We start from the raw sequence: 25,380 nt of genomic DNA, 5'->3' as shown, positions 1-25,380 counted from the left end.
CTTTCAAATATGTGCAGCACAGTATTATTAACTATAGTTGATGCAGTACATCCACATGACTTTGTTATTTTATATATATATATTTATATATATATATTTATATATCTGAACATTCTATGCTAATCATTTTTAAATGCTTTTTCTAAATTCCAGAAAGGCAACAAAATTATTGATGTTCAAACTTCATCTGTCTCTGCCTTCCCTTTTTAGCTTGAAAGAAATAATATCTTGTGAATTATGAAGGAGAGCAAATGTTGAAATTAATTAGTGTATGGTCCACTTATTGTTAATAAACCACCCGAACTTAGTAGAGTAAAACAGTGGCCCTCTTATATGCTGTTGGACACTGTGAGTCAAGAATTCAGATGGGGCACTGTAGGGTTGGCTTGTCTCCGTGGTGTATGGGGCTTCAGTAGGGAAGACGTATGGTTGGGGGTGACTTGCATGAATAGAAGCTGGAGTCTTCTGGAAGCTTAATCATATGTCACTTATCAGGCTCCTGGATTAGGGTGATTGAGGTGTGTGTTGAGACTATTGACTAAAGCCACCTACATGTGGCCTCGTGTGGTTAGGGTTTCTCCCAGATGGCTAGGTTCTGAGAGAGAGTGTTCTAAGAGGAAGCCTCCTAACAGAGAACCAAGAGGAAGCCTCCAGGAGCTTGGGAGATCAGACGGTGTCACTTCTGCTGTATTCTATTAAGTCAAAGTTGGCACACGCTTGCCCAGAGTCAGGGGTGGGGCATGTAGATTCCATCTCTCAATGGGAAGAATGTCAAATAATTTGTGATCATTTTGTTGTAAGCAGCCTCAATCTGATAGACTGTTTTCAGAAATGGTCACAAGAGGGGCTGCTGGGTGGCTCAGTCGATTAAGCATATGCTTTTGGGTCAGTTCATGATCTTGGAGTCCCAGGATCAAGCCCCACATCGCACTCCCTGCTCAGTGGGGAGTCTGTCTCTCCTTCTGTCCCTCACCCTGCTCGTACTCTCTCTCTCTCCCACTCTGTTTCTCAAATAAATAAATAAAATTTTTTAAAAAAGAAAGGATCACAATAATTCTCACCTTGTATCTATACTGTTGGGTAGTTCTCTCTCTCAATGACTCAGAGTTTGGCCATGAGATTTATTTTGTTTGTTGTTGTTGTTATTTTTTTATTTTTATTTTTTTAAATAAATTTATTTTTTATCGGTGTTCAATTTGCCAACATATAGAATAACACCCAGTGCTCATCCCATCAAGTGCCCCCCTCAGTGCCCGTCACCCATTCACTCCCACCCCCCGCCCACCTCCCCTTCCATCACCCCTAGTTCGTTTCCCAGAGTTAGGAGCCTTTCATGTTCTGTCTCCCTTTCTGATATTTCCCACTCATTTTTTTCTCCTTTCCCCTTTATTGCCTTTCGCTACTTTTTATATTCCCCAAATGAATGCATGAGATTTATTTTGGTTAAAAGAACAATTAGTAAACATGGCACAACCAGAGACGTGAAAATTGGTTACATATTGGAGCTTGTCCTCACGCTCTTCTTGGGAATGCTCTCATTACCACCATGTGGATGAACCTGGGCTGTTCTGCTGGATGGTGAGAGACCATATGGAACGAACTACCGGACATAAGAGTGAGGGCACCTTTAGATCAGCCAGCTGCAGCAGACTGCCAAGCCGATGGGCAAGCCCAAGAGAGATCAGCTGAGCTGGCTCAGACCAGAACTACAAGGCTGATGCTCAGACTCAGGAACTAATAAATGATGTTCTAAGCTGTTAAGTTTTGGGACAATTTGTTACACAGGAAAAACTAACTGATTCAGAGGTCTAATGATCTACCTTCCCCCACCCAGTTTGGAATCATGAGAAATAGGCACAGGAATCAAGCTGGAGAGGAAGCAGCTTCATTGCTGTTAGATGCCAAGGTTGAAGAAAGTGGCTTTTGGTTTCTCGCCCAAGCAGGTGTGCAGGTAGTCCTCTGGCCCCTTGGCAGTGAGGCAGGCATTGACAGCTGTAAGCAGCCTCTCGCCTCTCCTTGTGTGCATTGGTTGCCCCCGGTCGTCTTAGTGCTGGCGAGTCGAGCTGAATGTGAATGCAGCGTGGGGAACTAGAGGCCTGAGCTGCAGATGCATGCTCCTTGCCCTCTGTAACCTCCCCTCAGAGTTGTGCTTCCTCTTACCCCTGTGAAGAGTGACTAAGGGGCTGAGAGAGGCTGCGGTTAGTCTAAGGAGATCTTCCCACAAGGAATCTGCAGAGCAGGAGGAAACAACCACCCCACTCACAGGGAAGATGGGGGATGGAGCAAATCTCTGACTTCCTATTCTATATTTCTTTTGAATTTATGGTACAGTTGGCTCACACTTACGTGCTGTCTCATGGCATGTTCATATATATATGGCACATCCATGCCATCTGTAGGATATGGAATATAGTTTCACTCGTTTAAATGGTTTGAAATTTATAGCTTTGTTTTTCCTTTTATATCGTATCTTTGATAGTATGGATGACAAGTTGCTGATTGGGAGCAGAGCTGGGATCCCTGGATGGCTCAGCGGTTTAGCTCCTGCCTTCGGCCCAGGGTGTGATCTTGGAGTTCCCAGATCAAGTCCCACATCAGGCTCCCTGCACAGAGCCTGCTTCTCCCTCTGCCTGTGTCTCTGCCTCTCTCTCTCTCTGTGTCTCTCATGAATAAATAAATAAAATCTTTAAAAAAAAAAAAAAGGGAGCAGAACTGCCTATTAGAATACTTCCTAAAGGAAACTCTGCACTGCTTTGTTTTCTGAAAATACATATATATTGAAGTTGAATTGGAGACTACCGTACATGAGTCAGTTCTCAACAGCTAGTGAATAGTCATCAGTAAATTCATCAATCATCAGAAATTCATCTGTTTTTAACCTGTCGTCTTTAAGATCAAAATTCACCAAAAACCAAGACAATACATTATCTAGTTTATAATGCAAGGCTGGGCTTTCTTTGCACTTCAGTATTCAGAGCACTTCAATATTCAGAAGATAGAAATAATCCACCCCACTGGTTGTTAAGTATCCATAGCAATAAAACAAATTTCAAGTAGTAATTCTGTTACTCTGTAATGGATGGCTTCGCATAAAAGTCGATGCTTTCCTTCGTCTCGATTTTACTCTTGGTGGCTTTTGTATTACAAAAACATGTCTACCATGAAAAAAGACTATATGTTTATGAGGAAACAAGATTATATGCAAATACAGAAGAAGTCAGATGTTAAACATATCTAAATTAATTAGGATAGCATATCTAATGATATGATCCTATGGGCTGTATTCCATTAATTTTATTTCAGGGTTGAGTATGGAGTTTTAGATTCAGATATGTACATACATGAGTGAATTTTTATTATTAGGTAAACATTAAATTTGTGTTAGGAATCTGTTGTGAAAATACATAGGTGGTATAAGTATATAAAGAGATCCAAATAAAATAAATAAATAAATTAATTAATTAAATCCGTAGTCCATTAGGTAGATAATAAGCTAAGTTTTCCTGGTGTTTTAAAGCCCCAGCTAATGTAATGTTTCATGTGCAGACACCTGACACCTTTTCAGAGCTTCTCATGGAACTGGTCCAGCTGTCTTTAGTGTTGATTTTATAACTTCAGGATACTGATTTTTGAGTAAAACTTGAAGGTGATTTCTTAAAATTTCTAATGCCGCCGTGGAGGTGGTGGTAAGGAACAATTTTAAGGTCATGGCACACCCGGTGGTGGTTCACATGTCTCAAGCCCTGCGGCCTGCAGGTGGTGGAGCTCCTTGTGATGCCCCCGCTTACGTGCGCTCTGGTTCACCGTAATACACACATGCAGGGAATAATTTGTAAGAAGACCTTCGCCCCATTAGTGAAACTTCCTGATTATCAGCTTTGAGGGTTTTATTGTATGTTTCCAGAAAAAGTGGAGGGTTGACTTTAGAATGTATGCCCTAATCCATGAGCAGACTTAAGCTCATAGTCCATTTTCCACAGAGACTACCTTTGGGTATGCTCACTAACTCACTGGTTACCTAGATTGCACACCCATCCACGTGATGCAGTGAGCACTGGGTATTGTAGGAGACTGATCAATCACTGACCACTATCTCTGAAACTAATATTATGTTATATGTCAATTAATTGAATTTAAATATAAAAAAATTTTAAAGATAAAATGTTTTTGTATATTAAAAAAAAAAAGATTGTAGGCCCATCATTATTGCTAAAAGCAGCGATACAAGGGCGTAAATTGATTAGAAAAGCCTAAAATGCCCATAAATACTTTCTTCATAATATCTATCTTTGAGCAACTGGAGAGGAACACAGGATCTCTGGGGGTCGGTCAGTGTTGTGCATCCTGGGGCTTCCATCATCACTGGTCTTCTTGGCAAAAGTGAGACCAAGCTGATTATTCCTTAAGCCTTGGACTTGGACTGTTCTATTTTTCAGGAAGGGAGACTCTACATAAAATAAATCTGATCATACTATCTCATCTTTCATCTGTTATGTTCTAAAGTAATGTGATTTTTCCCCCCAACTACTTCTTATCTTACTATTCCTTTGCCAATTGAAAGACTTCCTTCTCCAGTGGATGCAAACATGCACGTTTTACTTCTTTTATGTCTTGTACTTGGGGGAGGTTGGCCTCTGCTGTGCACGGGCACATGTACGTGCCGTTGACTAGCTGGTGATGAGTCAAAAGTAGGAAAGCCCCTGAGTGACATCCTGGTTCTGCTAATAGTCAGGTGGCAGTGGCATGGTGGGGGCAGGTGGGGAAGTTTGGATTCCAGGGTTTCTCTGCCCCTGTCTGCTGGTTTTCTCCTTTAGAATGGTTTAATAGGTTTAGCTCTTCCCCTAAAACTTAAGTTTGTATCAAATTTAATGTGAACTTAAATGTATATTTTGAGGGGGAAATGCACTGCAGGGAAACTGCATTGGGATACATGGAGACTTACACTCTCTCCCCGACTGAACATTTGGCATGTCCCGCACTCTTCTTTACTAAATCTTCTAGACTCAGTGGTGGCACAATCACGTCAAGCCAAGAGGAGGCTAAGCCAGTGTTTGCTTTGACTAATTCAGGGCACCATTCAGTAAATTAAAATGATCAGGTGGCAAGTCTTTATAGTAAATTTATGTTCTGTATTTCGAATAGCCATTCAATAGGGCTTCCTACTCTTAGATTGCATTGGTGCGTGCCCATTAAAAATAAATAGAATAGGGAATGGTGGGGATCTCTGGGTGCCTCAGCGGTTTAGCACCTGCCTTTGACCCAGAGCGCGATCCTGGAGTCCCTGGAACGAGTCCCCCGTCGGGCTCCTGGCATGGAGCCTGCTTCTTCCTCCTCCGGTGTGTCTCTGCCTCTCTCTCTCTCTCTCTGTGTGTATCATAAATAAATCTTTAAAAAATATATATATATTAAAAATATTTTTTTAAAAAAGGAATAGGGAATGGTTTCAAGCGTTAGTAAATTATTTGGGGGCAAGCCTTTTCCCTGATTACTTTTCTACCTGGAAGCTTATGACCTACAAGAAAAGTCATAAAGAAATAGGAGGCTCTGGAGCAATAGACGAAGCATGTTAGGCGCTAAAACCTTCAACTGCTCTGTAATAAAAGACTTCTCATTTTGTGATTGAGTTGCTTAGGTGAAGCTATATATTTTACGTAAAGTACAGCCTTTCCTAATGTTTATGGATTTTGCATTCCTTTTGCTGGAAAGTTACAGGCAGTGTAAGACGGTGTCTTAGTCACCTGAAGCTTTGAATTCTGGCTCTGTCCCTTAGTAACAGTGCGATGTGAGCGTCATTTTCTCATCTATAAAATAGGGATTATAAAACCAACCTCCAGGGAGGTGTTTGGGGTTGAATATGATAACGCATGAAAAGCACCAAATTCATAGCAGGAGGTCAGGGACAGTTCGCTTCCTGCTTCGCCTTTGCACCTTTCCTTTTACACATGCGTCGTATTATGCTTCATATTTGAATGTGATAGCAATCACTGATCCTATCAGCATATTGACCAACATTCCTTTCCACACTGTGCACATGTGAATGTTGCCCTTTTTTTTTTTTATAAAGATTTTATATATTTATTTATTCATGAGAGAGAGCAAGGCAGAGACACAGGCAGAGGGAAAAGCAGGCTCCATGCAGGGAGCCCGATGTGGGACTCGATCCCAGGACCGAGGTGGACCTGAGGTCATGACCTGAGCCAAAGGCAGACGCTCAACACTGAGCCCCCCAGGTGCCCCATGAATATTATTTTTTATTTTGATGTGTGTCGTCTGCTGAATCTTCTAGCCATTACTGTTTTATCCCATTTCCTATGAGCATTTGTTCCAAGAGTGCCAAACATGAGACTGGTCCGTATGTGGCTCTGACCTGCTTTGAGAGTATTCTTCATGTCCTGAAGGGCCACATGTGGCATGTTGGAAGGTGATGGGGCAAGTGCCATCAGACACCTGTTTGTCATCACGATGAAGGGACCCATGTGAAATGAGGGGCCGCAGGCGCCAGGGCTCCAAGGTGTGTGGCAGGATTCCTAGTGCGGTGGGAAGAGCCTGGGAGTTTGGGGGTGTCCCCCAAACACATGGTCATGCTGCTTTCCCCACCCCACCTCCTGCTCTCTCTCGGGGGCCCAGCACCCCAGCTTGGAGAGAACTGCTGTTGGTTGGGTGGTGGGAGTAATCGGAGAGTGTGGGACATTCCTAGGCCTCGGGGAAGAAGGTTTTCATATTTGCGGTCGGTGCTGGGTGCGCTTCCAGATAGTTCCTGGGGCGTAGTGGGTGAGCAGTAAGTGAGCTGATTGGAGGAATTGTATGTGAACACATGAAGGGAACTGTAGCATTTGTTTATATTTTTCACGTAGTTGAGTTACTTTCTTCTAGGCTTGAGGGGTTTTGTCTACGGATTAGTTTCTCAGTGAAGAATCTGCCCATGCTCTGTGGATTTTTTCTTCTCAGACTATGTCTGTCTTCTCAGAACCCCATAGGAGCTTGGTCACATGCTAAGAAGTATCGTCATAGTCCATTTTTATCTTACCTGCTTTCTGTCCTCTGCTTTGTATGTCAGTGTTTACTTACAGACTGAATGAAACATTCAGTCCTTAGAGAGGATGAATAGTACACAGTCCCTTCTTTTCTAAATTTTGTCTCCCTCGGGTTTTCAATTTCTCTTCTGTTTCTTTTTTGTTAAATATGAATTCTTCATTATTCTCCACGTATGATTTGAGGGAACGGGCAGGTTTCCAAATCAAATGAGAGCAGGAGATGAAAACTAAAACTCTGGAGCATCCTGTTCCTGTAATTTTTGAACTTATATATATATTTGTTCTCATTTTTAATTTGATGTGCCCTTGCAATCCATCCCTTCACTCTTACAAATGACCTCAGGTTTTGGGAGCCCCCTGAGACTTCTCATTCACCGAATCTGCGCTCTTTAACTCTACCTCACCTCCTCTTTACATGCTAGTGTGGCTTCCAGAAATACCAATTGAGAAGTTCGGTGACCATTCCCAGAGAAATTGCACACCTCTCCCTCATTCCTTTGATACTGTTTAGATTTCAACCTGATTAGAAATCAAATGTGGGGATGCCCGGGAGGCTCAGCGGTTGGGCACCTGCCTTCGGCTCAGGGCGTGACCCCGGGGTCCTGGGATCGAGTCTTGCATCGGGCTCCCTGTGTGGAGCCTGCTTCTCCCTCTGCCTGTGTCTCTGCCTCTCTCTCTCTCTGTGTGTCTCTCATGAATAAATAAATAAAACCTTTAAAAAAAAATCAAATGTGTCTATTCTCTAGAATTAATAACGGGATCACTGATTTGGAATTTTATAACTAAATTTAGCTTTTGCCCACAGGATCCAGACCCTCTTTTATGTCACTAGTCCGTGATAAGCAGGACTTCAGGCAGGAATATTCTCTGCCATTGTATTTGCCATCTCTTGGATACTGCCATAATGACTCTTTTCTGGTGGTTTGGCTTTTTTCTCCCTCCCATCCTCCTTCTCTCTCTCCCTCTTCCTTCCTTTAGCTTTGGATGAAAGTTTGATAACTTGATAAGAATCAAAATATCAGATGAAAAAGCATGTAGAACCAAGGAAAATATACTGCCAAATAACAACATCAAATTCCATGAAATGAAATCACCTTTCATTCTCTTAAGACTTTGAAATATAAAGAAAATCTGCTTCCTTTATCCCAGGTAGCAGAGTGTGTGGATATGATGAGGTAGGGTTTGCATTTGGCTCAGACGGCCTGATTTCAAATCCTACTTAAACTCTTGGGCTCTTTTTTTCGTCTGTTGAATAATGCTTGATAGAATGGCCGCGAGGATTGAATGAGATAATGACTATAAAGCACTTAGCGCATAATAAGATCTCAGAAACATTAACTTTATAATTATTAAGCGGATTCATAACAAATGGCTGAGATTTGTAATGCTGTGTTTTGAAGAACTTAATGTCATCACATATTACATAGAACCCAAAGCACCTTCATATAAACTGTATCGTCTTTCATCAGCTCTTCGAATGTTATTGTTGAACTTATTTTGCATATTCACTATTGTTTGACGAGAACCTGGTTTGTTTAATCTGGTGATTTTAGTTAGAGCCAGGCTTCTTCCTGAAGGGGAGAACTGAAAATGTAGCTTCTATCATTATTTATTTCAGTAACACAAAACAGACAATGGAAAAGGGAGAGGGGTGGCAGAGAAGAACCAGGCTGGATTTGCAAGCAGAATTAACCATATGCGATGATTTGACTCTTCTCTCTTCTTTAGATCTTTTGGAGAAGTCTCGAGTTGTTAAGCAGCCAAGAGGTGAAAGGAACTTCCACGTGTTCTATCAGCTGCTCTCCGGTGCCTCTGAAGAGCTCCTAAGTAAGTCCCTGTTTCTTAAAACTCTTGCATGACTGTGGGTGAGGTGAAGAACATGGTATGTTTGCTTCTGTCATCGGCCCCAGCATCTGCTTGCTGCATGTCCCTGTACCTCACCAGATGCTGTGCACAGGTCTCAGATGGCTAACTCAGAGAGCCAGTTAAATAGTAGAGGGATCGGGGGGAGAGAACCATAAATCTAAACAATCAAATGGAAGAAAATAGTTGTTCCACTCAGGAAGAGGAAATCAGCAGGGAGCAGTAAGGAGAACAATTATTACAAAAAAAAAGAATTGCTCAGGGAAGATTAAACATAGTGGGAAAACATTTGTAATTGATACAAGAGTTAAAAATCTGACCTTCGGCTATTTTAAGGAATTAATCCAAGTCTGCCAGGAAAGTATCCAATAAGCTAATAGTGAAGTGATGAAAGTTTTGAACAAATAGTCCAAATTAGAACTATGGAAAGCAAATGACATTTGGGCAAGAATTATCCTAATAATCCTCAAGTGTCACGGAAACAGCACTGAAGTGTGCGCTATACACATTATCAGCAAAAGTCATTAAAAAGGACAGAGCTAGCAGAGGGGAGCAGGCCCCAGTCTGCGTAGGGCTTGTGGGTGTCCTTCCTTCCAAGTGAGGACCCCTTCGTGGGGACTAATTAGCCATCCGGAATAAGTCATACGATGATCAGAGCCCAGGTGCACCATTTTTGGGAAAACATCCCAATGAAGTAATTCGAAAGAATCCAAAGAACGTTTTGCATGAAGACCTTTATCACCGCCCTGCCGTCCAGAGGCATGGGAATCCATCGCAGACGTCCTTTGCTATAATGAAATGGTACCTTGAAGATGTTTTATCTTACAAAAATACGGAAGGGGCCTTACTACAAATAAATGTGAAAGGCAGTTGGAAATATGTACAACAGTAGTAAAGGTAGATTTTAGAAGAATGCTATTAGTATTTCGGTATCGATTCTTGTTCTGTTGCCTAAGTACCTAAGACGAAAGTCCTTTTATCTGGAGGTTTTAAGGAATGAGATGTTAAAGATGGTTAGATTTATTGAAGTAACTTACCAACTTGTATGCGTGATTCAATAGATAAGCTTACACTGGAGCGGGATTTCAGCAGATATAACTACCTGAGTTTGGACTCAGCCAAAGTTAATGGAGTGGACGACGCAGCCAATTTCAGAACTGTTAGGGTAAGCGAGATACAGTCCTTCCATTACTCTCTAAAATGTGTCGCTCATTTGGAATTGGTAACAATTCTGAGTTTTCTGAGGTATAACCCATGCTCCCTTAGGCTTTGGAATTACACAAGAACTTACTGTATTCTTATTAAAATCATACGATATTGTGAAGGCCTGCGCTTAACTAGAGTATGTGATTTTACTACTTATCAAAAGGAGCTTTCTTTATTAGATTACCCAGACTCTTCTAATGCTGCATATAAATCAAATATTTTCATGGCCATCGCTTAGTAGTTCATTTCCAACTATGAAAACTGTCGTACGAAAGCACTGAATCGATAGTGTTTTTGAGACGGAAAGTCATGTTTTTATATATTTTTTCCAAAAATCATTTGTAAATCAGAATGATTGGCATTTCATGTTCATTAGAAGATAAATTATTTTCAATCAGGGCCTGCACCCTGGGGTGTGATCCTGGAGACCTGGGATCGAGTCCCGCATTGGGCTCCCTGCATGGAGCCTGCTTCTCCCTCTGCCTGTGTCTCTCCCCCCCACCTCTCTGTGCCTCTATGAATAAATAAATAAAATCTTTAAAAAAAATTATTTTAAACCATATCCTAACTTCTGTGTTTATGTGGCACTTTGAAAATTACTCCCGGTAGGACATGATATAATAATCACTGTGCTTTACTTCCAAATGGGACAGCTGTGATGGTCAGGAAGTGGGAGCAGGTCAAATGAGCTGAAACGGGACCAGCATCAGTTCATCTTCAAGGCTGAGTGAAAATGACATGGGGTTCTTTTCCTGCTTTCTCTACTATTGTATATGTTTGAAATTTTCCGTACAAAAAGCTTACATTATTCTCATTGTTAGGTAGCAGAGTCACAACCAAATACAACAAAAAAGCTGGGCTATTCTCAAAAAAGGAAGTATTTCCTTGAGTATGTAATTTGTTAAAACTCTGTAAACATCCGCCTATGGAAGCCTTTTGCTTTTCGGACATGATTTAAGAGTTGGGTTCAAGTCCAGTTCTGTAGTGCTTTGCCTCACAAATCATTGGCACTCAATAAAATTTATGACTAGCGCAGTGTTCCTTGTTCCCTGTAATGCCTTGAGCCAGGCACTTCACCTTGTCCACCTTCACCAGTTTTTCTCAGGTAAAATAAGCGAGGCGGTTTTCACGTAGGAGGTTATAAAAAAGCCTTTTGTTTGGTTTTCTTTCTAGCATCAGAACCCAGTATAAAAAAGATAGATATGCACGCACATATTCACACACACACACACACACACACACACACACACACACACACATGCACACACTGAGTTACTGCAGAGGAAGTGGGTTAGAAGTCAAGGTTCAGCTCTTAGCCTCCTCTTCCACCCTCTTCCTCTTCCTTTGCACCCCTGCACCCTCTTGCCATAGCATGCAAAGTGCCCTGGGGGGGATCCTTGAATCACCCCTTGAGACCACAGAACAAGTTAGAGCCCCACACTGGTACTACACCTGGTCTGTTAATAGGTTTGCCTTTTGGGGAGCTTGTTCTCAGACACTTTGTCTTTACATATTTTTTCCCCAGAAACAAATGTGTTATGTGATTTAGTTAAAAAATAATAAAAGAATGGCAGAAAGAAAACAGCTGCTTTTCTCCCCCCCCCCAACCCCCCAGAATGCCATGCAGATTGTGGGTTTTATGGATGATGAAGCCGAGTCTGTCTTGGAGGTGGTGGCAGCGGTGTTGAAACTGGGGAACATCGAGTTCAAGCCCGAATCTCGAGTGAATGGTTTAGATGAAAGCAAAATCAAAGATAAAAATGGTAAGTCAGTGGAGAGTCAGCCTTGTTTAGCAAACTTGCTTTGAACTTCTTCCCAATTTTTAATCTAGAAAGTAAAACTTTTGCTTTTCATTGTTTTGAAAACATGTCCAATGAAACTGAACAGAAACATAATTATAGCTGAGGTTTAAGTCTCTCGAGTTATACATTTTATGCTGTTTGATTTGAATGTGATTCCTAGAGAACACTGAGAGCCTTGGCAATGATTTTTAGCAGCACATGGGCAGTCACTCTTTGTGTCCATCCCCCAACAGAGTTAAAAGAAATCTGTGAGTTGACCGGCATTGATCAGTCTGTTCTAGAACGAGCCTTCAGTTTCCGAACCGTCGAGGCCAAGCAAGAGAAGGTTTCAACGACACTGAATGTGGCTCAGGTGGGTGGAACGTAATGTCCAGAAGCGAGTTTTTTTAAAAAAGTCTGTGATATTTTTATGTAAGTAGAAACAAAAATTGTATTTTGTAGGCTGTTCTGTTAACTGTCATACTTCTGCAGGCATCATTCTGGGCAGCAAACTAAACAAATCACGACCCCTGCCCTCGTGAAGCTTGACATTTTGGCAGGGGGAGGAGTCAGACAATAGCCAGTAGAGCTAGTAAATAAATAAATTTATATAGCAAGCTAGCAGCAGACGAAAAGAAAAACCAGAGCAGCATAAGGGAGACCCATGGTGCTGGGGCAGGGAAGTCTGGGCTGAGTGAGTTGGGAAATGACACCAGTGGCCTGACCTGCTTTGTATTTCAGAGGGTCATTCTGGCTGCAGTGTGGGGAGCAGAGTGTAGGAGAAGAAGGGTACAAGCAAGGTGTCTCAGTTTGGGCTGCTATAACAGAATGCCATCATCGGGTGGCTTAAACAAATAAACCAAAACCCCATTTATTCCTCATAGTTCTGGAGGCTAGAAGGCTGAGATCAGGGAGCCAGCATGGTCGTGTTCTTGGTGAGGGCCACCTTCCTAGTTGATGGACGGCCACCTTCTTCACAAGAACGAGGGGTGGGGGGGGAGTAGTGCATGTTGGGGTCCTCATGTCCTCATCCCCTTATAAGGAACACTGATTCCATCCTGGAAACTCTACCCTCATGACCTCATCTAACATCTAAACCTAACTATCTCTTAAAGGCCCCACCTCCAAGGATCATCACATTGGGGATTTGGGCGTCAACATACAGAATTGGGGTGGGGTGGAGGGACAACACGTACATTCAGTTCATGGCTCTGGAGTGCTGCAAGGAACTGTGGACTAACCTAGAAATGAGGGTGGTTTAATCAGGGGATAGCAGTGCGGTGAGCAGCAGTATGTCTGGGTGTATTTTGAAGGTAGAGGTAACAAGAAGTGCTGCTGACCTGATACGTGGTATGAGAGAAAGAGAAGGTTCAAGGATGACTCCCAACAGTTTCCACCCAGGCAACTGGAAAGCTAGGATTGCCTTTCACCCATTTGGAGAACGTAGTGGGAGAAGCTTGGCCTCCCTGCCTTCCTTATTCTATCTTGTCCATCTGAAGCCAATGAAGTCTTTCTGAGACACATGTCTGAGATGCTTATTTCCTCCCTCCATTGGTTCAAGTTAAATGGATGGATGGATGGATGTGAGGGTGGATGTTATACCAAGGCAGCTTCTGAAGCCCTTTGCGGTATAAACCCTTTGTTCTGCAGCTCAGACATTGTCCCGTTGGTCAGTGCTGATCTGGGCTGGAATTAAATGATTAATTTGGGACTGTTCCCACAGAGCCCTACTTGATTCTCTCCCTGCGGTCCAGCCATATTTTCCTCCTCTCTGTAAGTGGCCTCAAGCATCTGTAAGATAGTGGGTGGACTTATTCTTTCCCCTCCCTGCTCCAAACTAGACCCAAGGATGCCTGGTGTTGATTTCTCATTTTAGGCAAGCTGTTCTGACTATGGAAAATACTATAATGTGGTGTACATGCAAATTTTCTAGCTATAACCGCTGTGTGTCCTTCTTCCTACATTACTACTTCTGCTGTCCTGTCTGTCCAGGTCAACCTTACAAATGCAAAGTCAGATAGTGAGATACTGAGTCATTGAGCCTGCTCAGCATAGGCCCCCAGGTAGACCGCTCTCAGGGGCATAAGGGATGATGGGAGACAGGAAAGATGGTCTTGAAGGATTTAGATGTCTAAAGAATGGGCAAAAGTGCATTTCAAAAAGAAAGCAATGAGAAAAGCCAGGTTTGGAGTCCACATCCGGGGGAGGGTTGGTTGAGCTCAGCTGTAGCTCTAGACTTGTGACATGGGTTCAGAGCAACGCAGCTGGAAAGGTGAAGTATGGAGGCAGTTCTCAGACTTGAGCGTCCGTCAGTACCCCCTGGAGGGTTTGCAAACCCGGTTTGCAGGCTGTGCCCCTGGGGCGTTGGATTCAGTAGTGTGGGGAGACCGAGGGAAGAATCTGCATTGTCTGACAAGCTTGGTGGAGCTGCTGCTGCTGGTCCAGGAACCACATTTTGAGAACCGCTGTATTGAATGAAGGTCACATGGAGTTGAGACGTTCTCAATAGCTGGAGTGGGGATCGTGAAGTATATGCTGCTGCAAAGAGAAAATGCCTGCTGTTTCAGAAGGCCCTTTAGGAATATCCACATTTTTTGTATATAGATATTCCATATATACACATATGTGGATATTTCGTGGTGTTTTCATTGTGTATTTTACTCTTGCCTTTTAATCATCGTCTACGGAAACCAGGTCCAGGTGCCTCCTGCTTTATGAGCTTGAGACACCTTGCATCACTGGGTTAAAGTTTTCCACATTCCTTTTACCTTTGGCGTAAAAGAATTTGACTTGAGGTCCTTGATTTTTCAGCTCCTTATTCAAGGTTTATTATTTTTTTAACATAGGGTTTAGGTTTCAACCGGTCTTCTTGCCTAAAAGTTTTGATTCCAGCGAGAAGTAATTTGTTTTATTAACATTTCCTCATAGCTTCAGTTCTTGGGCGCCATTATCACCGCATTCCTCATCTTCCCCAAGGCGCGTAGATCTTTCCTCAGATACACTGATGAAGAATGAAATGATAGAAACTCAAGACCAGAGTTGTCATTCAGCTTCCACGGGCCTCAGGCTAATCTGACCCTACACAGTTGATCTCAATTTATTCCCTGCTAAGTTCTCTAAATAAGAGAAATTTTTTTTTTTTTTTTTTTTTTTTTACCATCCTTATATTTACCCCATGTCTTTGCTCTTACTTATCCTTTACTCATAGGCCCTAGCTAATTCTTCCTGCTTGTCTGAATGGTCTATCTAATTACACTTCATCCAGGAAGACTTCCTGGATTGTAGCAGGCCCCCTCTTCTCCCTTCTCTGAATTCCTTTTTTTTTTTTTCCCTCTCCTTGGGCACTTGCTCTCTGACTGATTCATTCATACTGGTTTGATCTCCGCCACTCCACCATAAGCTACTACAGGATGGGCCCAGGGGCCATACATCTGTGTATCGCCTTTACCTGGGCCACAGACCAGTACTGGTCACCTCTGAAGCACATTCCATTTGGGATTTTTCTCCGTGGGCTTCACGCAGCTGCAGAAATGCAGTCTTTTCATATTGGCCTTAGAATTGGAGATGGTTAATCTATGCACTCAGTGTCTTCCTTATTTCTACACACCTTGTTAGTGCTCCTTAAGTGAGAATAAACATTTTTCCCCTGTCTTGGATGGGGACATTCTTGGAGGATGTTACTGTGGAAATTAGGTGGCATGAATCAGACTCGAGAAGTCAGGGCTGGCAGATTGACAGCTCCTGGGGCCAGATACAGCTCAATATCTTATTTGATGAAAGGGTAGTTTTGTTGTTATTGTTTTGTTTCATTTTGTTTGCTTGCTTTTTAAATTTTGAATTTTAGTGCCTTTAATGTGGAATGCATCTTTGAACCCCTGCAGATCCTACTACTTCCCATTCATTTCTATCATGCCATCCCTGGAAGCATTTGAGCTTGAAACTTCTGGAATAAATATTTGTTTGAAGGAAGCAAAGAAGATTAATATGTTGGCTGTGAATACATTTTAAAAAATATAAAGCAGTGCCAGGATAAGTTGTCACTATTAGTTCAGTTGCATATGGAAATGGTGGCTTGTTGGAAGCAGATAGAACACCACTAAAAACACCAGATGCCATTATGATGACATTCTGTTTACAAATAGGTATTTTGAGATTATGTGGTGTTTTGAGGTAACTGGAAATTAAAAGAAGAAAGGGGAAAGGATTAAGGAAGAATTCTATAGGCTCATGAGTGGGAAAGGAAGAGGATATTTCAGAAGTCATATAATATCATTACATGTATAGACTTATGATGTACCAGGCGCTGTTCTAGGCACTTGTGTGGCCTATTTTTAAAAAATAAAACCTAGAAGAAAGGAGAGTAGAGAAAAGTTGTTCATCTAAATCTAAGCTTATTTCTCTGTTTCAGCATTTACATGCATTTTCTGCAGTGGGATCATTAAAAATCACCCTTCAAGACAGCATTGTGCAGTTGGGTTCTATTTGTTTGCCAACTTCCAGGTGGATTTTCTAGCTGTCGTGGGAGTGGCTGCCTGACACTTAGGGAGAAAGGTTTGGGATTAGCATGTGTCAGATGTGAAGTGTCAGAGGAAGGGAAAAGGTGCTCTAAAGCTTCAGTATGTTGTCAGCAAGGTGACTGTTATTAAAGTAGTTACACTTCATTTAGAAAGAAACATGGAAAAAAACTTTCCTTATCATCTAATTCTTTATAAAACAAAAATGTAATGGTTTACTTTAATAGAAATGCCCAAATTTCTACTTATAAGCAGTGCAATGCACGTACATGGTCAGTGTCTTAAAAACAGCAACAGTGTATTGCGACACTAGTAGTTACGGAATGTTTTTTTTTTCTTTTTTTAAAGAAGATTTTATTTTTATTTATTCGTGAGAGACACACAGAGAGAGGCAGAGACACAGGCAGAGGGAGAAGCAGGCTCCATGCAGGGAGCCCCATGCAGGACTCGATCCTGGGACTCTGGGACCACGACCTGAGTGAAAGGCTGTCACTCAACCACTGAGCCACCCAGGTGTCCCCATTACAAAATATATTTTTTTAAATGTTCAGAAGGTTGAATGAAGGAAACGGTTTTTAGATCACATCAGTCAGAATCATTTCAATGTTTTTTCCTTTGAGTTTCCTATGTGTTAGGGTTACAAGGATATAGTCTTCATAAAAAATATACAGTTTTTTATTTTCACAAAACCTAAGCATTTTCCATTTTATTACCTAGTTTTTGTGATCTTTCTGTGATAACTATAACTTCCCTTTGAGTGGGCATTCATTTATTTATCTTACTATTCCCCTGTTGTTGGACTTCTAATTGCTTCTCATTTCCTCTGTTCTGTGATACTGAGATGGATATCTTTATGGAGAAAGTGTTTGCAATATTTAGAATTAGTTTCCTGGGATGCAAACATATAATAATTGGGTATAAATAGTTTGCACAGTTCTCTTAACAGTTTGACTGTTCATCCAGCATATAATGAAGACTGGCTCTGAGAAGAAATTGGAAATAAAAGAGCTTTAAGTATTTAAAAAATATCTTTATTATTTTATTGAAATTAAGCATTGTGACAATAGTGTGTGCTGAGTTTTTCTTTTTCTTTCTTTCTTTCTTTTTTTTTTTTTTTAATAGGCATATTATGCCCGTGATGCTCTGGCTAAAAACCTCTACAGCAGATTGTTTTCATGGCTGGTAAATCGAATCAATGAAAGCATTAAGGTACTGACTCTCTTTAACCAGATAAATCGGTTGTAATAAATGCTATTCAGAGTATAAACATTAAGTTAAAGATATTTTAATTTTATAATCAGGTAACTGATTACTGCTTACAAAGATTGTTCCTTGAAAAGAATTGTCCTCGCATAGGTTGAAATTTGTCAGGATTCTATTTATTTTGTTTTGCCATGTATGTTATAAGAAATCTCACAGTGCTCTGCTGGTCTTTGCAGAGTTACTCTGAGAGCATTCCAGGTCTTAGTTGTGTGCACTTGGCTGAAAAGGTCACTTGACCTCTCTAGCTGCTGATGTGTTCTTCAGTAAAATGAGCATATTGGATGGAGTAGTAGGATTTTGAAAGGCCTTACCTATATCGTAACATTCAGTGATCTTTTATTATAGTTAAGCATCATCTATTATTAAAATTTCTGGAAGATTCCATGCAACTTTCTACCTCATACGTTCATAAAAACAAAACTCAATTATAGTTATTCTTGTAGTGTGAAACGCAATTAACTTGTAATATAGGTCGATATTCCTTAGTATGCTTTTAGTGTTATTTTTCAGGCTTAAATTAACCCATCAATTTTAAACTTTTTTTAAGGCGCAGACCAAAGTGAGAAAGAAGGTCATGGGTGTTTTGGACATTTATGGCTTTGAAATTTTTGAGGTAAGCTTTTTTGTAGGGTTTGTTTTTCTTAATGCAGAGCAGTTCGAAATTAAATTGTATATTCTATAGACAACATTTAATATAATTAATATAGTTCTGAATCTACAAAGAAACCTTTGTGTAGATGTAACTAAGTGTGTGTGTGTGTGTGTGTGTGTGTGTGTACACGTGTATTGAGTGCTGAGAACAAGAATTTTGGAGACAGTGCTATCAAAGGAAGAACTTCCAATATCAATATGAGAATTTTGTAATTGCAAATTCAGAATTCTCACTGTGAAATTTCCAACAAGGTGCATGAACACTGTGCTCGTTCATTCATTTGTAAGAAAGTGAAGCGAGATGGTGCCATGAGAAAGCCCTGAGCCCATGAGCTGGATGCTGGCTGCTGCCTGGCTGGAGCTGGTCACTTCATCCCTGTTGGACCCAGGCAGAGAGGGTCTGGATTGGGTGATTTTTGGGTCTCAAAGAACTGTGATCTTTCATTATGAATTCTGTTGCAAAGGTTGAAAGAATTTCACAATTTTTTGTGAGCGTTCATAATGAAATTTTTAAAAAGATGCCATGCTTATTACAGATTAAATATTTAAACATTATATACTTATATTAGAATTTCCTATTTATCCTCTTGCTAACTTTGACATTTAGAAGCCATTTTAAGGACTTTTTTTTCCCCCTCTCCCCCCATTTTAAGGAACTTTTAAAGCACTTTCTCTTACTTTTAGGAGTGGTATTTTAGTTTGGTTCAGGAAAATTACAGGTAGATCAGGCTCTTCCTTTCTTTATTTTCCCCATAAGTAATGATTTGTGAATTCCTTTAAATAACCAGACCATACCCAGAATGACCACCCAAAGCTTTCATGTGTTCCAAATTATCAGGTTCACAGAATAGAAAAAAACATCAGCCCGTTCCCTGCAGCTAAGCCAGGCCTTTCTAGCAAACGTCTTTTTCTTACAACATTTATTCCTGTGATAGTGCCTTCTCCCTGCTTGATCACAGTCCGTATTCCATAGCCAGTGGTAAATAACTATTGAGGCCTAACAGTATGTAAGCACTGTGCTAAGTGGTACATATATTGCCTGATTTAATTTTCACAAAAACTTCATGAAATCACTGCAGTGATTCCTATTTTACAGTTGAGGAGGTGAGGCTCTGAAGGTCAAGTAGCTATCCCAAGGTTACATGGCTACTAAAGGGCAGACTCATGGGCACCTGGGTGGCTCAGTAGTTAAGCATCTGCCTTTGGCTCAAGTCATTATCCCGGGTCCAGGGATCGAGTCCTGCGTCGGGCTCCCTGCAGGGAGCCTGCTTCTCCCTCTGCCTGTGTCTCTGCCTCTCTCTGTGTCTCTCACAAATTAAAAAAAAATTTAAAAATTAAATAAAGAGCAGACTCAGGACCTAAAGCCCTAAGCCTCCTGAATAAATAATAAACGATTTCCTATAGGGCACTTTTCTTCCCAAACTCACAGGGTCCCCAGTACCTGGAAGTAAGGAAAAAACCCAAATGTGATAAGTTTCTGTTGCCCTGTATTTCTGTGCTGTTGTCATCATTCCACGCTGGCCAGCATGAGGAGCCCCCCTTTAGGTCTTTAGTGTACTGGTGGCCGAGTGTGGGACACCTGTGCTGCGGACTGGCTGCTGTCCCCCGTCCTGTCCCTCGAAAACTGCTCTTTAGCATAATGTCTGCTTGTATTGGTACCCAGACTTTGCAAGGAAAGCAGACTTTGCAAAGGAAAGCTTCTGGTGTCTTGGTAATAGGGAAGAATTTGAGGCCTGTAAGTTAGGAGAATTGCTTGGATATACTCAGAACTATCCTCGAGTGAAAACATTTTTTCTTAAGAACGCCCCCAACCAGAACTTTCAACCAAGGCCAAATCTAACCAGTCGTGTCTATAGCAGATCCTATGATGCCCCCTAAAATCATGAGAAACGAATTCGCCTTCTCCAGTATAGGCTTTGATTTTTTTTTCTCCAGTTCCTTGAGAGAATTAAGATTTGTCTTTCATTATAACTAATTGTTCTCTCCATGTTCTTGTCTAAACCTTCTGATTAATCTTCCAAACATCTTGATTTTTAATAATCTGTTTATTTTATAATTAAATTTCCTCAGAGGAAATCAGAATAGAGATTTGGTTGCACACTTTTAGATACTTTTACCTGCTTTTTGATACGGAATTAGAGAGGCTTTTTTTTTTTTTTTTGATGTATTCACATGCACACTGCACATGCCATCCTCCATTTTTCTGGATTCTCCGCAAAATTAGAACACATGGAAACATCAGGAAGCCCATAATATTTTACATGAGGGAACCAGATAATTAATGACTTAAGAGTACCACAAGCTGAAGTACAACCTCAGGGTCTGACTTAGTATTCAGAATCCTCATCAATGCACAAATGAAAATTTCTATAGTATCGTCTACCCAAGTGAAGGTAAACTGATGGAGTAGAGAGAAAACTTTACCTTTGTTCTTCCATGAAACTTGGCTGCAGGAATTAAGGGTTTTGCCTTAAAGAATAACCTGGGCATCACTTTAAAAATTGGATAATAAAAGTTCAAGAAAAACATTTTTTTAATGTTTCTAATTCAGCCTCATGACCCCCCATTGCCAGTTCCCATGAAAACGTGTTTCAGCTGAGCTGACGGAAACCTTTCACTCATTTCGGTCCGTCTCTAAATGGAAGAGGGAAACTGATGCATTAAACCATGGGATGATGACACATGGATTTGACTGCAAAGCATTCCAGGGCCAGCTGTGTGAATAGTCCTGCCTTGCTGGCCGCATGTGATCGGATGTCTGTTTGGAAAACAGATTAGTGAAACACTGATACCAAAACTAAGAGGAAGTGAGTTAAAAGTCCTAGAGAAGAAAAATCTAACTATAAATCCTCATTTAACAGGAGTCCAGTTTTGCCAAGGGAGACAGTTCTATAATGCAGACATTCCCAGGTCCACATAATTAAGTTTGGATGTTCTTAGAACTGATCTCTGAGAAACCTTTATAGCATCACCATAAAATAACAAATGAAAAAATTAAATTCAAAACTAAGTTGAGCCATCTAAATCGATTCAGCTTTTTTCTAAGTGCTTACCTGAGAAGTACTAAAAATGGCAGGTGGTTTACTGGGAAAATCTAACCCGTTGTTAGTGTGCTGAGGACCAAAGCAGAACAGCAGGCTGGATATTTCACTTTTCATACAATTTAGTTTCATAAGGCAAAGGACTAGTTTTTTTGAATCAGGCACCCTTTATTCATCTTGCCCTTATGGCCCTCATTGAGAGTGACCCATATACAGTAGGAATATGACAGGCTGGATGCAGTAATTGTTCTAAATAAAATAACCTACTAGGCGATCAAGAGTCCATGTAGCCTGTAAGTCTGTCTCGTGATTATGAGATTTCTTTTCCAAATTGTTTTTAAACGAAAATTGATTCCGGTTGTAGGCAATACCTTCTGTCCCAGCTGTTTTCTTTTAATTCTGTTCTTCATGTGCTAGAAAACTTGAAGAGGAAGGAGGGTTTTTAACATACATTTTAGAATGGGAATGATGAGAAATAATATGATTCATGGTATGTATCTGTACATCGTTACTCTTTTTAACTATTTAAATCAAAGCTCATTTTAAATTATTTAAGAAGAGCACTATAAAGCGATTTTTCTTTAAATTTACCGTATTTGAATATGTACTGGGAAGAAAAATGTCATGCATTAAAAGAGTGCAAGATTTAAATATCCACCTCTCTTAAAGAGCATAAGTATCATTAGCCTCCCCTATTGCTGAGAAAATACAGATAAATTAGGGACAGGCTAGTATTTTTGACCCATCTTTCAAAATCCTTCCAGGTGGAAAGTTCGTAGTTGATACTTAAAGAGTACAAACTAGTTGTCAACCTCACTGGGAGTATGGTTTTCTGTTTCTTTGATGTTGACAAGGTGGACTCAAACTCAGAACTTCTGGAAAGAAGCCCTAGATTTTGAAGTTTTGGTATATTACATACTTCTAAACCTAACAAGTTCTTCCCACCCCAGTCTAGTCTACACTTGGTGGATACAGTGTAAAACTGCATAGAACCTGGACACCTTGTTGTGTAACCTGTTTTCCCTGGAACAGTCCGGTGGGGGTGGGGATGGTTCTTGGCTTCCTGCAAGGAGATTATAGGATGGAAAATTCTAGATACATTTGTTCAAAAATGTTCCCCAAGGCTTTAGCTTTATGCCTCAGCCTTTAGGGATAAATGTGAGTTAGACAATAGAGACACATTCCATGTATGGGACTTGGGTAGAACACTGGAGAGAGAGTGGGGGCATGAGTCATTCAAGCTCCTGCCCACTTCCTCCTTAGGAGACTGATTCATGAGACTGACATGTGGGAGACAGCGCCCAGCTCAGGGATAGCTGGCTACCCACAGTTCTTGACTCAGAAGTATCCAGATATCAAATTGCTTTGGGGACTTTAATTCATATGATAGCTCCTAGACCCGGTTCAGCTGTTTTCTAAAAGGGAGAATGTCCCAGTTGGAAACCCCAGTGATACTTAGTGCCTGCATACACAAAGGCGTGTATTCTGGACCCAATGCAAGTTGCTGCTATACGAACTGTTACCAGGCTATTCCTTCATTTTTCACGATTGTAAGTTTTTGTATGTTATTTTTAATGATCTGTGAAGTCCCGTTTCCCAAAACATGAGGACGATGTCAACAAGTTAAACGTAGATCATGAGAAATGGGATTGCCTTCATTTTTGGCGATAAGTGATTGCTCTGGCGATTTGTAACAGGTTTTACAACCTGTGAGGTGTGTTTGCAGTAGATGCTGAGATAGTTCTGAGGGGAGGCAAGCTGGTTTCTGCCTTGAGGATTGTGCTATTCGCTTTTGTTGTTGTTCTTTAGAAGCAGGATGAGGTAGGAGAGACCAGTTTTTTCTTATGCCATCTCTAGAATGCTGTCTCCTTACCACATTGTTGATGTTTCGAAGGGGAAACCTAGCAGGGACAGCATGAGGTGTGTTGCTGTGCTGAGAAAGAGGAGGGGCCCTTGGATCTTGCTGGATCTCTTCGCTCTTTCCCTGACCTGCCAATTGCCTCTGTCTCTGACTCTTTGGGGGGGGATGTGTCATACATACACATTTTATTTCTCCTGATAATTTTGAATTAGAAGCATTAGACCTCAAAGCCTTGGGACCTTGAGCAAGTTATATGCGGTATTATTTGAGTCCGACTGTTTTTTGTCCTGTGTAGCTCACACCTAGCAGAACCGCAGTTCAGACACCACGTGACCACATGTAGGTATTGGGGGGGAGCTGTTTTTTGAACTGATTGGACATGTGTCTTGATTTCAAGTTTTGGGCTAATCAGAAACATAGTCTAAATGGTAAAATCAAGTCCGCCAATGAATAACTATCAATAAGTGTTTACTTTTAGAAGTTTATTGCAAATGAAGAACTGACTGCATTTTGTGTAATCTGTCCCTTTTTGCACCAGAATGCAGTAAGTATGAACTGTTTGCGGTGACAACTTGTTGCATGCTCCTGTGTTAATGGCTTCTCCAACTGTGTGGATTTTGCAGTAAATGGCCATCAATTAACTGTGTGCGGATATGAAATAGAGGATTCATACAGGAATTTTTAAATCTTGAGGATAAACCTAGTTTAGTTCTAACTTAATCGTTAAGTTGTGTTGTAATTGTGAAGCTTTGCCTCTGATTTCTAACCTGCTTGTTTGTATTTCATGGTCCTGTTGCAAAGCATACCTCCAACTGTTCATAGCCGTGAAACATGTGTAAGGACACTAGTTATTCTCCTCTTGTTTCTCCTCATTAGTTACCATTTGAAGATTTAGCATAATTTCATTTAAATACTTCCATGAGCATAGACTTATTAAATGACAGAACGGATTTTAACCATTCGATAAACCATTAAAACTTCTGTTTATTATAAACAAAACTTTTGTTTATAATTTTGTTTATTAGTTTTCAATCTGGGGTAGTAGTATTATCGTATAGGGATATATTTTACCAAACAAAGAAACCCAGACTTCCTCGTAGAGAAATGGCCTTATCCTGATCATAATCATAATAAGGCGCCTGGACCAGATTGACGTCAGCTTCTAATCAAAATTGTTAAGCTCGGAAGATTGGAGCACATTGGCTTTTAAAACTTCATGTGAAAATGAGTACTGGGGATGCCCTTTGTGTCTAAGACTGCGTTTGTTCAAAGTATTGAAAGTAAATGTATTCCCTTTAGGAAAAACCTTCATGATTAAAAAACAAAAAAACAAAAACCTCTTCTCCTTGACTAGACTTGACATTAAAAGATTAGCCAGTGATCATGTGTAGGTGTCATTTATGGTTTAGTGTTAAAAATTCTCCCGGATAATGAGTTTATCACTGGTGATAGGAAACCATTAACTGGCTTCCAGGAAAGAATGTAGTCAGCTGCTGCATCATAAGTCTCATTTTAAAATTTGTCTTATGGGGACGCCCGGGTGGCTCAGCGGTTGAGCATCTGCCCTTGGCTCAGGTCGTGACCCCGGGGTCCTGGGATTGAGTCTCACATCAGGCTCCCTGCAGGGAGCCTGCTTCTCCCTCTACCTGAGTCTCTGTCTCTCTCTGTGTCTCTCATGAATAAATAGATAAATAAATAAAATAAAATTTGTCCTACGTAGGAGCAAAGTTGATTTTGAAAGTTCAACTTTTGAAAAGCTCTATGACTTTTTTGCTTTCGTCCTTTACAGAGAGGTTTGAGGGCCCGGGGCTCTGTGTATTCCCAAGAAGTGGCGAGCTTCGGTTTCACGCTGGGACACTCGTATTACGTATTAATATCGTAATATTAATATTATTATTAGGCCAGGACTAGCCACCTCAGTAGGAGAGGAGTCAGGTTTGTCAGTGGTGGGGTCGTACTGTCCCTCGCTCCCAGGGCCACTGTCTCCTCTCTGCAAAGGCAGACGGTAGAGGTGAAAATAACACGTCTTATTATCAGATCTACGTCTCCCTGGCTGGCGTGGTTCTTGGTGAAGTGTATTCATTCCACAGACGTGCATTTCGTGGCAATACATTAAACCTTGTAGATTGTCTGGGGCTGACTTAGGCTTGGATCTTCCACCAGAGT

At 41.0% G+C, this 25,380-nt stretch overlaps 1 protein-coding gene across 5 annotated transcripts in view; it reads left to right on the top strand.

The window, feature by feature from the left end:
* MYO1B (myosin IB) overlaps positions 1-25,380 on the top strand; it is a 175,616-nt gene that overhangs the window by 111,047 nt on the left and 39,189 nt on the right. For all 5 annotated transcript variants that reach the window (XM_072813242.1, XM_072813241.1, XM_072813244.1 and 2 more), the window contains 6 exons: positions 8,763-8,861; positions 9,959-10,062; positions 11,719-11,866; positions 12,139-12,257; positions 17,521-17,607; positions 18,209-18,274. In XM_072813242.1, the coding sequence (XP_072669343.1) occupies positions 8,763-8,861; positions 9,959-10,062; positions 11,719-11,866; positions 12,139-12,257; positions 17,521-17,607; positions 18,209-18,274 (623 nt within the window). The remainder of the gene's footprint in view (positions 1-8,762; positions 8,862-9,958; positions 10,063-11,718; positions 11,867-12,138; positions 12,258-17,520; positions 17,608-18,208; positions 18,275-25,380) is intronic.

Source organism: Canis lupus, chromosome 36, assembly GCF_048164855.1.
Source record: "Canis lupus baileyi chromosome 36, mCanLup2.hap1, whole genome shotgun sequence".
Classification (NCBI taxonomy): domain Eukaryota; kingdom Metazoa; phylum Chordata; class Mammalia; order Carnivora; family Canidae; genus Canis; species Canis lupus.
This window is presented reverse-complemented; position numbering and strand designations above follow the sequence as displayed.